Genomic DNA, 15412 nt, shown 5'->3' with positions numbered 1-15412 from the left:
TAGCCTATAATATTTTGACAAACGAGTTACCCAATGTAAACACTTTTGATAATCATACTTCTAAAATTAACATATATAGTTGTTAACATAATTATTTCTTTACCAATGCACATTCATATGAAATTTTATATATAAGTCGTAGGTACAATACACAAACATAAGTTAAAATATATACGTGATATAGTCATACGTTCGTGTTTTAAAAATTAATAAACAAAATATTAAACGTATATTATTATTGGTAAGAAACAAATCCTACTATTTAACTTTGAATACTTTTTAAACAATTTTTAATTTATTACAATTGAACGATTTCATACTACGAGTAATATGGAGTATACAATGGTAGATATGTTATAGGCTTTTGACTAATTGTTATTTGTGATACATATTTACTACCCCTTTGTATGATAATACTTTGGCTTATCTATAGTGATATTTTGATAGCGACAAGGTAACTATCGATAAACAAATCTTACATTACTTTTTGTAGAGTATGCAGTGTGTTTTATAATTTCGGTTGTTAAACTGACATTGCTATATTAAGCAAAACATCCATTACCTCTACACATAAATTTCTAAAGGCTTAGTATAGTGACTGAAAATGAATATTCAAAAAAAGATATCTTCATATTCCTAATTAATAACGAACCCTCAATATTTGTCCATTAGCTCGCCTACAATGTTTACTTTTAACTTAAATATTCACATTTTGCTAATGGATAACAAATATAAAATAAACGGTCACTTTCGTAGCATCTAAAATAATTTAGTGAAACAGTTTTTTTTTTGTATGAAAATTGATATTTTTTTTTCGGGATTTATATATTTTTTTTTTTTGTTTGTTATCTCTACTTTTAAATATTTCTTGTTTATTTACTTCACTATTTCATTATTAAGCTACTAGGGTATCAGAAAGTAAGAGATGATCTAATCACACTTATTACTACATTACACACATCCTACAAAAAGCAGATACTATTATATATTTTATACATATGTACTTTAGTTAAATTTATATATTATAAGAGTATGTATTGATAAATGATATTTTAAAACATATCATATTCATTTTAACACGATTTAAAGCTTTATTTTCTCTTATATACATGAATCATATTTTATATATTTATAAATAATTTCTATTATTTTTGAGTTATTTCATCGTAAGGAAAAATAAATACAATACTCTTTCTGTTAAAAAGTTCATCTACTTATTGTCAGACACTAAAGGAATGTTATACATTCGATATTATTCAACAAAAAATATACATATGTTGCCGCAATAACAATAGTTCGTCCGTTGAACTGACTCACTATAATAATATAATTGTTTTATAATTACTTCATACGCTGTTGCTTGATCACTACAATGTAAACGTTATTACTTTTATGTAAAATAGTAAATTGTAATTCTGTTTGATTTATTAAAATACCTAACGTGCACATGTACGTGAAATTTAATTCATAAATACTAGCCGCACTCACTGTCTTGGACCCGAAAAGAGTGCAGCAGTGCACTTTGTTAAGCACACTAGACGCGTCTTCTGGACGAAAGGTCGACCCGGGACCATTACCCCGTTCGGCACTTCGATTCCTTGGCTAAAGGAAACAAAGTACCTAGGTGTCATTCTCGACAGTAAACTTTCGTTCAAAGCCCACATCAACCGGGTCCGAAACAGGGCAGCGTTCGTACTAGGTCGATTGCACACGCTGCTATGCGGGAGGAGTAGAATGTCTCTTAGAAATAAGACGACATTATACAAGGCCTGCATACGACCTATTATGACCTACGCGTGCCCCGTCTTCGCTCATGTGGCGCCAACCCTCATCCATAGGCTCCAAATCATTCAGAATAAGTTTCTGCGCACTGCCACGTACTCGCCGTGGTACGTGCGTAATGTCGACTTACATCGCGACCTTAAGATCGATTCAATCGCGAAGCACCTCAAAATACTCGCTACAGCGTATTTTGAGAGAGCGCGCAGTCACCCAAATCCTCTTGTAGCAGAGGCTTGCAAATACGTAGGTAGAGGTAACTTACAGACCGTACAAAGGCGTCCCATGCACGTCTTAACCGACCCTGACGATAGGATCACGGCGCTTAACGCCATATACACCACACACAAGACACACACACACCGCCCCCGCCAGCGAGGGCGAGGTCCCCGCGTTCTGACGGCTCGCACGCGCCTAGGCGCGTAGCTGACCGTCCGTAAGCCGTCTCAGCGCTCCGCATAGCGCCTCCTCCACTCCGACGACGCTCTAAGCCGAGGTGCGATCTCGCTAGGAGACACCCTTAGGGCGGGCGTCTTTCCCCCCCGAGCCCTCCCAGAGGGCTCCCATTCTTCCTTCGCGGCCGGATTGCCTAAGTGCCCGGCCCCTCTCACCGGTGACGCTGTAAAGGCCGCTAGGGCCAACAGCACTCTTCCATTCGAAAAAAAAAAAAAAAAAAAACTGTCTTGGAATCATTCGGGCTTCAGCTACTGTACAGTGCGGATACAATTATGGATTTTTACTTCTATGACGAGTGTTAACGAGAAACTCTGAGTGACGTCAGCTATGCTGGCATCAGGCTTTTAAAAAACACTGAAGCTGTATGTATTTATTCCTTTAAATGGAATTTAAAAAAAAATATAAAATATTTTGATTAACAATAAATTCATATGCATACACTTGAAATGAGATTATAAAAATGCGTATCATATATTTTTAACCATTTTTCAATCATTAAGACAACAATTTTACAACATTTATATTAAATATCTCTTAAAACTATTATGTACATGATGCGATCAAGTCTTGAATTTGAAATGTGCGTTTTAGACAAATTTAACAGTTATATAATTTAAGATAAAATACACATACTAGAAAGAATTGTATATATACGTATAAAAATGTTTGAACAGGATGATTAGGGACAGATTTATAATAAATGACGATGACGATGATATTTTACTACTAAAACCGTTGAATACGTTCTAATAATTCTACAATAAATGATACAGGTATACAATTAAACTTATTTTACACAATCAAAATCTAAGGGTTAAATTCACTACTTCAACAGATATCAATATTTCTATAAATATGACTACATTTTTATCATTTAATACACATTTTTTTCCTCTACAGTAAATGGACATACAACCATTAAACTTCTAATCACAATTATCTACTGATTATCTTTGGCATTATGGAAAACCTCTTTGGTTCTCTATTTTATTCCTTTTCAGAAATCGCGGTCATTTGTTGATCTCTCTTAGTTTCGTACATGTCTCTTCATCTGTGAAAGGATAACATTTTATTTCAGAACGAATTTATAAGTTATTATAATACTCAAATGATACAAATGACGCCATATTTGAATATCATATTTTAATAAATAATTTAACTTTTAATAACTGCAGTCGTATTTTTACTGTTTTGCATGAAGTTACGCATTTGAAAATATGTACTATAAATAATAATGCGTAACAGTCTGTACAGTTGAATGTAATAAAAAATCTTAACTATTGGAAAATACTTTATCTATATAAATAAAAATGAATGTTGCTAAGCGCATAACTCGAGAATGGCTCGACGAATTCCGCTAATATGTTTTTTTATATGTCCCTTAAGTTTCACGGAAGGATTTAATACAATAAAAAAAATATATATATATTAAAAAAAATACTATTAACTTTTGACAGAAGTCTGTCCAGGCAGTTAGTAGAATATATACATAATTTACTCAATGTAAAAGGTGGATATATTTTTAGAAAATTACTGAAAAATGAGCTAGTGTAAAAGTGACTACAAGAGTGAAGAGAGAAATGAAGGGAGTTAAAGATAAGGAAATTAATTGTTACCTTACGTTTAAACAATTTAATGGTGGATTTTGTTGACTGTTCGCAGGTAAGTTTATGTTTGCAGGAGGGCTCTTGTTCAGAGGATACCATTGAGCGACGGGTTTCCGAGCGTTGTCCAACATTTCTAGCCAGTGGTCGCGTCCGATACCGATGAGGCTTGAACCGATTGCTGTGCAGCCAATTAGCTCATTTGGCCCGATCCTAATGAAGACATTTTAAATTATAATTATGCAGTATTTTTTCATTCTTGAATTTTACTAATTAAAAAACAAAAAAAGGCCAATGGTATAAAAAAATATGTTGACTGAAATCGTGTGAAACAACTGACGCTGACGTTCAGTTATATTTATTGACGCTTTACAGCGCTTTGAGCTGTTTATATAAGATAATATCATTAAAATAGTATTAAAGAATAGCATTTAATGTAACAATACGAATCGCAAGCGTCAAGTGATGTTTCGATTTTACAGCTTTATTATTTTAAATAATTTTAACAATTTTATTCATTTAAAATTTCACGTTCCTCAAGAAATAATCTCCGGTCGCGTTTCGGAGCCGACACACTTTTCCTCTCATATTAATTTATACACTAAAAATTATCAAAGGTCACTCATCCCCAGAAACGTTTGCGTTTATAATATCTAAATGGATTGAAAAAAATTGAATCTAAATTTAACGTCTTTACCAGTATTAAAAAAACAGTTTTACTTAAGAATGACGGGTCAACCCCAAAGGAATAAAATTTCTTTTAAATCAACACTAAAAGGTTTCCTACGGTTCTTTTATATTTTCCATTTCGATTATTTCTACATTTTCATCTTCGACAAATCGAAACCAACAGATTTTACCGATTATAGTGAATCTCTTTGAAATTTTTCATATAAAATCATATAAAAGAGTAACCTTTGAATGTTCTTTTAACCTTGTGCTTTATTTGTACCTTTCACATATTACCAAGGGATCTTTTGGAAGCTTTCTAGTAAAAGTGGCATTCAACTTTACAACAAACTTTAACTCTTTGCAAGTGAACATAGAGTAATCTTGGATTTTTAATAATTACGCTTAGCAAAATCATTACCAGTGAGGTTTTTTTATTTTTAATATTCACACGGGCGTGAGGTAAGTAACTTGTTACTGGTGTTATAGGTTACAGCCGACTAACATATATATTTTTTTCGATAACTACATACAAATAATACATATGTAAATAAATATAAAATATTACACCTACACTTGAAGCGGAAATCAAATCCAAAACCTGCAGAGTCTAAATCAAGGTCGCTGCACACTGCGTCAATGGGCTAGTCAGTTAAAATATTATTTATATCAAACTGTACTTACAAGTCATAGTCAATAACTTTGACGAGCAGTGTGACGTCATAGACATTCTCCGCTGGCAGATCAAAAACCAGAGCTTCGTTATACACTGGACTTAGGGTATTCTTCTTGACTGTCGTTTTCTTTTTCTTTATCCTCTTGCCCTGACAGATGAGACAGATTTTCACATATGGATCTGTAACAAATATTTCTCTTATTAGGGTAACGTAATACATACAAAGAAAAATGTGCAAAGGTTTTATCGCTAAGAATGATTTCTTCCAGACAACCTTTGGGTGCAGGACGTAGAAAATAAGAAACGGTAGGGAAGTGTACAGAGAGTTGATAAAGAAATGGCATGGTATTTACAAAGTATATGATATAAAAATACATATCCTACATATCGCTGGCCCCGGGCAATAAAGCGGTATACGCCGGTTACACCCTTTTTAATGTTATTTAATTTTTGGCTTCTCTGAGTATCAATCTATCACTCTTATTTTTTTCAGTTTTTTTTTATTAATATTTCGTTAGAATAAATGACAATAACCGTTTTATTGCATGGATAATTCTCTTACGACTAAGCTATGTATTATTGCATTACTCTAAGAAAAATAACACAAAAAACCGGTGAACATCTTTACAGTAATTGTTAATGATCTTGCAATTAAAATAGTATCATCTATGAATTGTATTGTACATTTTTTTAATTATTTCATTAAAAAATTATACGATTTGTTTTTAAAAAATTATTTTTAAAAGCTTAAATTGGTAAAAAAAATAGCTTACATTTGACATATTGAACGTCTGTTTTGGATCACTGTACACTGCACTATAAACAAATTAGCTTCTTTTATTTCTCCTGTAAAATTTGATTTTTGATATTACCGCTTTATTGCCCGGGGACAGCGATATATACATATGTAAACACTACACATACCTTACTTTATACAGATACTCTATATACTACATAATATTTTGTACGGAGATGCTAAGGATGCTTATGACGTGTTTAGTGACGAAAAATGCGACTTCGGATATATTTTTAACAGGAGAAAGATTGAATAACAAGGGGAAAGAGAGTTACAGAGTTGTACAGCCTTAACATAAAAGAAGTTTGAATAAATGTTAAGATTGAAGATGATCTAAGGAAACGCTCTTGAGTGTCACAGATAGTTAGTATGTACAGTGTTAGTAGTAGTGTACAGTGTTACTCAAAGCGATTTTTGAGGTAAAGATCTGGTCTGGATGAAAAAGTACAGGGATTTCAGAGAGTGTATTCTAAAACTGTTGGCTTTCGGTTCCCTTTTTTATCATAAAAAAAATGTAGCTAGAATACTTCATTTGTTATGACTTTTTATGACAATATAAGTACAGCCGTAGACTGAATTTAATCAAATATAGCTACCGTTTCTATTACAATAATACTACTAGTCGAACAAGAATGCATGAAATCACTTTTTTTTAACTAGGTCAGCAAACAAGCATACGGCTTTCCTCGTGTTAATGTATTTTAAATCACAAACAACACCAGAATCATTGCAAGCGCGTTGCTGATCCTACCTTTATTCCCTCAGGTGCTCTGGTTACCTTCCTCACCAAGCTCTGGTTACCTTCCTCACCATAATTATTCAACGTTTAGTTCAATCAACACTAAAAATACCGGTACCGGTATGAGCTCGGGAAATTGAAAATTATATATAATGTTATTTTGTGAAAAAAGAAAAGGTACCTACTTAAGTTAACATTGCAGCATCTTTGTTTTCTCTCAAACGATTTTGTTCTTGAGCTAATGTATAAAATGGGTCAAGGACACGGAATGGAGTTTGTCTAAAGAATGGGCTAGATCAGATAAAATCATGTGCTGAAAAAGCTTTCCCACCTCAATACAAATAAAATAAACTTCTCAAAGCTTCACACTCAGTGTATATAGAAAACAAAAAGGCGTTTTACGTAACATTTCAAGTACATTTTAAGCGCAAAGTTGCGGGTGAAATCTTGAGCTAGCAACACATAATTATAAAGTGCTATTTTTAAAAGTTAATGTCACGCTCGGTGAGAGCTAATTAATCTTCCAGTCTCTATCTTAGTCGGTACCTAACGCTTTATAAACACTGAAATTAGTCTATTAAATTCTTATCGTCTGCATGTAAGTACATAAATGTGTTCACTATTACAGGACAATACATTAGCTTTATATAAAATGCAATTTGTTCTTTCTTCCCAAGGATTTTGAGATTTTTTTGTGAATACCCGATCTGATTGATTTCCAGCAGGTCCTATCGCATCTTAAAATTCGAGTGACGATGTGGGTAAGTAAATGTTCTTGATTTAATATTTTTTATTGATTCAATGAGATAAAACAGCAATCGCGATGATCCGTTTTTCGTATGATACATTTCATTTAATAGAAATCCAACACAGGAAAGGTAGCTACTATATTGTGATTGTGAAACTGATCGAATGCTTGTCATATTACCGAAGCTTTATAACTTGTACATTTTCTGTGAAATATCCAAAAGGATTATAATGGACCTTCATAATGTATTGTATTTTAGTAAATCCAGATGATCGAACTTAACCTTACATTAAAGTAAGGTAGCAAAATATTACATTAACTAATATACATATTCAAATTTCAATTAATTATTTAATTTGCTGATTTGATAAATTTTATCTTATTTGCAATCAGTCAAACCCGTCAAATTTAAATAATCCATATCTATAAAAAAAGAATTTAAAAAAATACTTTTAAAATACAAGCTTTTATTTCAAATGCCGTAAAATATAAATATAAACTTTTCCCTTAAATCTTTTACTAACAATATATAAAGTCATTACACAACTTATATGATATAAAAACTTGTAGCCAGATTTCAGTACTCGTGTTTACTTAGTTTGGAAATTTTAAAAACTCCCTTATTCTACATAGGTAATTCAGTTGCAAGATTTCAACCTAACATACATACATATGTAAATGCATATATTGCAATTTACGTAGAAACAGTTTGACATAGATAAATACGATGTGGATGCATTTTTGTCTGTATTAGTGGATCCTTTGTCTGATGCAGCAAAATTGTTAATTAATCATTTTCTTTCCATTTTCTAAGTATAGTAAGATTTAGTATATTATAGGAGTAAAGTATTAAAAGATAAAAGCCCCTAAAAGGAAATGAGTAAAACAGGCTTAGTATTATATTAGTAGTAGTTTAGTATTTGGAATACCCTTCCGGCTTCCGTTTTTCCAACTCATTATAACTTAGGTATCTTCAAATCAAGATTAAATAGGCATCTTATAGGCAAGCGCGCACTATTTTAGGCTACATCTTCACTTACCACCACGTGAGATTGCAATCAAGCGCTAGTCCATATATTAAAAAAAAGTTTAAAATATAGGATTTAAAAATTGTTGTTTCATTTTTGACTTTATTCTACTCTTAAATATACACAACTTCAGTCAATCGTAAGACAGCCGGAAGCCAATATACCTCTGTTAAATTTCGTGTACTGAGAAATTCTTTCTATCTTCACCTTATCCCTTTCCCTTTTTCCTATCAAGGGATTAATTTATTTATTTATCTGGATATATGGATCAACGTATTTGTGGCGTCTTTGTTGATACGAGTGCTTAATAGAATAATGTTTATGAATCGTCTGCTATTACTGTTTATTCAAATAGAAAAAGTATTTTTTTGGTTTTGTTGGTGTCAGTGTTTCTTTTTTTGTACATTCTTCGCTCTTTTTTTATATTTCTTGCGGTGCGAAGGTGGATGGGATTTGCTTACGTTTATTTAAAACATAATGCGTGGGTTTAAGCCTATTCGACGCGTAAGACCACGTTTCGTGCCACTGCTGTAACCTGAATGACCCCTATTACTTTTAATTAACTTCAATTACCAATTTTCTGGAGATAACGTTGACTTTATAAATAACACGCAAATAAAAGTCATGAAACCTTTATTTGAAAATTAAATCACGTTTCCAAAATGCTAAACTGGGTTTTTAAATAAAAATGAACTATATTTATATCATTATAAATATAAACATTTATTTTTATATAATGTAATCATGAAACAATAATAAAAGTATGTTAGCCGATTATAATGTATATTATCGTTATTTTAATTTTATTTTATTACTTCTGTTGATTGTTAGTTATAAATTTTTATAAATATTCATTTTTAATAATAACACACATTGTGTTGACAAAATCAATGTCGTAATAAATCGTTTAAAATTAAACATTTTAGTTTTTGAACATACCTGAAGATCCGTTAATGTCCATCGCCTTGAGATTCCTTCCCTTGATCACGGTAACTGTCAGTCGCCCAGCAGTGGGCAAATAGCAGAGTGACAGCATCAATTCACCGAGGTCTTTCTTTTCCTTAATGAAACAAAAAATATAGTCTATTAAGGTATTTAATAATATAATTCCGTAGTATAGTAGTGGGATGAAAATCCTGTGTCAAGATAGAAACATAAAATTATCAAAGTACATTTATATACAAACAGGCGTTTTTAAATTCACCATCATCAGCATCATCATTCCAGCCTATTGCAGTCCACTGCTGGACATAGGCCTCCACAAGTTCAAAACTCATGTGTGTTGCCCATAGTCACCACGCTGGGCAGGCGGGTTGGTGACCGCAGGGCTGGCTTTGTCGCACCTAAGACGCTGCTGCCCGTCTTCGGCCTGTGTGTTTCAAAGCCAGCAGTTAGATGGTTATCTCGCCATCGGTCGGCTCCTTAAGTTCCAAGGTGGTAGTGGAACCTTGTTATCCCTTAGTCGCCTCTTACGACACCCACGGGAAGAGAGGGAGTGGCTATATTCTTTAGTACCGTAGCCACACAGCACAAATTCACCATATGTGTGAGGATTAAAAATACACTAGAAATTCTTAACGCTTCAGCCTGTAATATCTTTGCATGTATCACTTTTTTTGTAATGTTTCTTTGTGGTGTACAATAAAGAGTACTTATTATTATTATTATTACTATCCCACTGCTGGGTATAGACCTCTTTCCTCGTGTAGGATAAGGATCAGCTTAATCGCACCTCGCAATCACCACGTGGCCCTAATGAAAATCTTAACGATTTTATTAGTTTCTGGATTACGTCTATCGGAGACTACAAAAATTTTAACGACTATTGTTACCGACACCATGCGGCTAAATTTGTTAAAATTTTCAATAGCTTTGTTAGAAAAAAAGTATCTAAGGTGTCAATGTTTATTTACAAAAAATTTAAAAAATATCGCGAAAGAATTACTTCCGGCTACCGCGAAAGAACATCCTACATGGATGGAGAAAGAGCCTATGCCCAACAGTGGGATGCCACAGGCTGAATCAAATGTACATATTGAACATGATTTTAAAAATTGCCATGCATATACGTGTATGTATTTATCTGTCGAAGACAAATTAACTACATACAGAGGTTATATTTCAAATCACAGCCTGACCTCAATTAAGTGACCTGAAAATATCCGAAAATCGGAGCTTTTAACATTTATCACAGAAAGAAAATGTGAAAATAAAATTAATTCATAAATTCTAACCCGATCGAAAACACGATGATTAATCGTTCAAAATAATGGTTATTATATAACTGTCGTGATGGCGTTTAGCGAAAATTTCGGGAACCCATCCGACCATTAATCAGAGCTCAATACCCCTGACCCAGCGAACAGCTCTCAAGGTCTATATCCTTCACGGGCACTTGAAATATCGTATGAATATTAAGGTAGATGACCCTTATCTGCACAATACAAGAGGATTATAATATTATTCAAAATTCCTTGTAATGTTGAATATCGAAAAATTGTGGATATCTTTGTGATTTGTCACGTTAAACGACACGAATCAGTGTAAGTTAGATTAAAAAAAAATCTACATTTGTATGAGCATATGTCTACTTTGTGGAGAACACTAGTTCCTTTTCACCAATTAATGTAATAGTCGGGGTAACAATAAATATGCGTGACTAAACAAACATCAAACCTACACATTATATATTAATTTAACTTTAAATTTATTCGGAAAAGTAATAAAATAATTTTAGCTATTAACCTTTATCGCACGAGGTCTCCGCGACCCCAGTTGGTCTTAAGTAGTTGATACTTTTTAACTATTTACACTAGCAATTTTAAATTTCTGATTGCTTCCTAGCTCGTCTCCTCCTCTGTGACGTCTAGGTAAAGGAAACAATGAGACACGGCATACGGCAGCGCTTGGGGTTTTTGCGACCCCGCGCGACTACTAGTGTAGTTCAAATTTAGTTCATAATGAGGTATGACAAACGCAGATTGGATATCTAAGAAAACGTGAAGTTCGTGCTATATTATTATTTTTTATATATTTTTTTTCATAGCTTGACTGATTTTTGATGACAATAAAATGCCAGTTATAAGAAAAATGGGGCTAGTTTTTAACCGACTTCCAAAAAAGGATTAGGTTCTCAATTCGACTGTATTTTTTTTTTATGTTTGTTACATCAGAACTTTTGACTGTGTGGACCGATTTCGACAATTTTTTTTTTAATCGAAAGGTGGTGTGTGCCAATTGGTCCCATTTAAATTTATTTGAGATCTAACAACTACTTTTCGAGTTATATCTAATAATGCGTTTTTACTTGACGCTAGTTTAGTACCATGATAAGGAAACTAGGATCCGATGATGGGATCCCAAAAAATCGAGGGAAACTGTTAAAAATCCGCAATAACTTTTTACTGCGTGTACCGATTTTGATAATTCTTTTTTTGTTGAAAAAAAAATATCCCTAGTTTAGTACCATGATAAGGAAACTAGGATCTGATGATGGGATCCCAGAGAAATCGAGGGAAACTGTTGAAAATCCGCAATAACTTTTTACTGGGTGTACCGATTTTGATAATTCTTTTTTTGTTGAAAAGAAGATATCTCTAGTTTAGTACCATGATAAGGAAACCAGGATCTGATGATGGGGTCCCAGAGAAATCGAGGGAAACTCTTGAAAATCCGCAATAACTTTTTACTGGGTGTACCGATTTTAATAATTTTTATCGAATTTAATCGAAGGCTGATGTTTGTCATGTGGTCACATATAATTTTTTTTGAGATCTGATACTACTTTTTGAGTAATCTTTGATAACGTGTAGTTACTTGACTATTTTTTCGTCGATCCACGTTGTATTACTCGTCGATGTAATTGAAGTTGGTTTTTTTTTCGTTTGCGAGCAAACACAATTATGTGACGTTATATTTGCTAGGGGTGATACTGAAAGTGTGACAGCGTCACAAAGTGGAAGGAAGGGGTTCAAAATAGTAAAATTTCGCGTGACGTATTTTGTGAATGGTCCCTTATATTGTTTTATTTATTCATAACCATAAGCTATATACTATGTATTAACGTTACTATTTTGATTAAATTTTATTCCACTATGATGATATATTATGAAATTTATCAAAAGACATACAAATGACATTTTTACAAGAAATTGCTAAAAGCACATAAATAAGAACGCGTAGTGCTGTCTTATGAACGTTCCTCTAGTGGTGAACTTACAGAACCTACAAAAACTTACAGTGATTTGCAAACAATGAATCGAGGAAGATGTTACATCTGCCCATAAAATTGCAATTTAAAAACGACCATGAAGTGTCGTAAATGTGCCGAATCTATCTGTGATGACTACTTGAAGAAAATTTATGACAAATGTTTATTAATTTTCTACTTCTGAAAATTTGTTTTTTTTTCATAATGTTAATTTACTTGTAATTCTTTTCATTGTTCGTCTTCCTATTTTCTAAAATTATAATAGCTAATAAGTGAATAACGACTAATTTAAATTAATTATACATTGCGTCTAGTTTTTTACTACCATCATTTTGGGGTAATTGACGACCCCGCGCGACTGAAAATGTTAGTTTTTGGCACGCCTAATCAAAGGTTACATTTGTTTAGAAAGAAACATTTGAACATTGAGTAAAGGTACAGTATTTTGTGCATCTATAAAAACAAATATTAATATTTAATTGCTATTGATTTAAGAATAATCTCATCTTATTCATATATTTCAAATAGAACATACAGTAAATATACTTATATACATAATTATTATTCAAAGGCCAAAAGAGATTTTTATATACAGATTATGTTAAAACTACAAATGTTAGCAAATATGCTGACAGCATTTTAACGTTAAATCATGATTTCAATTCCTTGCCAATATTGAACCAGATATTAATCAGCAAAATTATTTTGTCTAAAATATTTTTAATATACATGACTTAGACAATTTCAAAAATCAAATTATGTCTCCGGCACGAGTATAAGAAAATATGAATAAAATTGCAAACATATTTCATTTAAAATAAAACCTCTTTGAATGCTGTCTACATTTTCTACTATTTAGAAGGATATTTTAATAAATGATATTTTATATTTGAAAAAATGTGCAATACGAGCGATGAAAAAGATAGTAGCCAGATAGGACCTTGAGCAAAGAACGATTTTGTGATTATAATCACTTTGAACAAAATTTATTATAATATTTTACTCTTAATGCACTTAAAGTCTTCCTGCCAAATGGAAGCCTGATAGAAGAAAGTCTAATTCTGATATCTTAAAGATACAATAATTATTTTTCTTCTCAAATATTAAGTTGCACATTACAGATTTTAACACAGCTACATAGAACTACATAATACTGTAGAACTCCCAAGTTTTCGAATAGAGTGGATTTTTCTATATACTGCTAAGCTATCTTACTAGTACCTGTAGAATCGGACTCCCAAGTTTCCAAATAGAGTGGATTTTTCTATATATATGTCATGACAACAAATACGAATGCAGAAACGGTGATTCATATCTTTAAAATTTATGAAACGTTGTCGTTTTCGGTTTTTGTCTTTTACGTTCAGAAACGTTGTCAAATAATGTTCGTACCCTCTTTTGTCATAAATGCCAATTCTACTAATTTCTAACGAATGATATTCCTTAAGGATTCTATTACGTCTCAGTTGAGTTTGAAATTCGTTGCTGACACAAATGCTATTTCGCTATCGGCCTGAGTAAACCGTAAATTGTAACGTATTTGCCACAATTGAAATTTAATGATGAAGCTATTTCTTCTAGACAGTCTGATGACGAAAGGAAAATTGTTTAAAGATGGTAAGTGGTATAAAATAATAATAATTAAATCAATAAATGACAAAAGTTAATATAAACTATTAATAAACTGTTATAATAATAGAAAGATTTTATAATAATGCGTAATTTAATGAGGTGCCGATAAACCGCAACTACAAATTAGAAAATGGCCAAATATAAAGTTTTCAAATAAAAATAGTAAATAACTAAAACTTGAATATATATTAAGTATCTTATACAAAAATATAAAATGTAACCGAATAAGCATACTTCAAAACTTTTTTGTGTCATCCTATCTTGAAGAAAATCTCATTCGAAATTGGCTGTGAAAAAGTGATTCAAAGTTTTATACTTATGTTATAATAGGAATTGTTCCTAATTTTCTCAGTTAATAACTTCTATAAAGATGTCTTGTTCAACGTCTGCATATAAATTTTATACGTCAGTTTCTACTCACCGTAAATCTATTTTTATTGGTGAATAGAAATGACTTAATTAAAGTAGTATATGAACAATTTCATATATAATAATAATATTATGAACAATTTCATTTTTTATGCAATTTTGCATTGTTTTTATTTTGATAGTATTGTTGTACAGAAATAATATTCCGCTACAAACATCTCAATTTTATCGCATGTAAGTTATGCAGCACTTATAATTGCCTTGAAGATGCTTGTATCTAGAGATCCTTTGTAGCTCAGTCTATAAAGGACTGGTTTTTATTGAGAAAAGTTAGGAAGGTTCTGCTTTTTTTTATAGGTGAAATTGTTTTTTTTTTTTTAATATTCGATTGATGTTGCCATTGTCACTTTAATTTGACTCTCATTTATACTTTTCTAACTTTAACAATAGTTTAACTATGACTTCCAAAACTTTTCAGGGCCAGTCTGAAAACTTTAAGGCTGTAATTAATTGATGTAAACGAGTAATTACTAATATTATAATATTACTATAAAAACTACTTTCTGAACCAAAGTATTACACCTGTTACAATTTAACACCTTGTCCTTGTTTTTCTTTTTTTGTATCTATCTTTTGTATTTTATATTCTTAAATTCTTACATACTCGTATGTATTTGTGTTACACAAGAACATCTCTTAATCATAT

The 15412-nt window shown here is 31.9% G+C and overlaps 1 protein-coding gene across 1 annotated transcript in view; it reads right to left on the bottom strand.

Moving 5' to 3' along the window:
- Positions 1-3847: 3847 nt before the first annotated feature.
- Positions 3848-15412, bottom strand: part of LOC123662672 (synaptotagmin-10-like) — a 127282-nt gene continuing 115717 nt past the window's right edge. Inside the window, exons 9-11 of the mRNA XM_045597477.1 lie at positions 9435-9555; positions 5193-5364; positions 3848-4052 (exon numbers count right to left, since the gene is read on the bottom strand). Coding sequence (XP_045453433.1) covers positions 3848-4052; positions 5193-5364; positions 9435-9555 — 498 coding nt within the window. The remainder of the gene's footprint in view (positions 4053-5192; positions 5365-9434; positions 9556-15412) is intronic.

The sequence above is a fragment of the Melitaea cinxia genome, chromosome 19, assembly GCF_905220565.1.
Source record: "Melitaea cinxia chromosome 19, ilMelCinx1.1, whole genome shotgun sequence".
NCBI lineage: Eukaryota > Metazoa > Arthropoda > Insecta > Lepidoptera > Nymphalidae > Melitaea > Melitaea cinxia.
The sequence above is the reverse complement of the archived record's forward strand: the minus strand, read 5'-3'. Positions and strand labels throughout refer to the sequence as shown.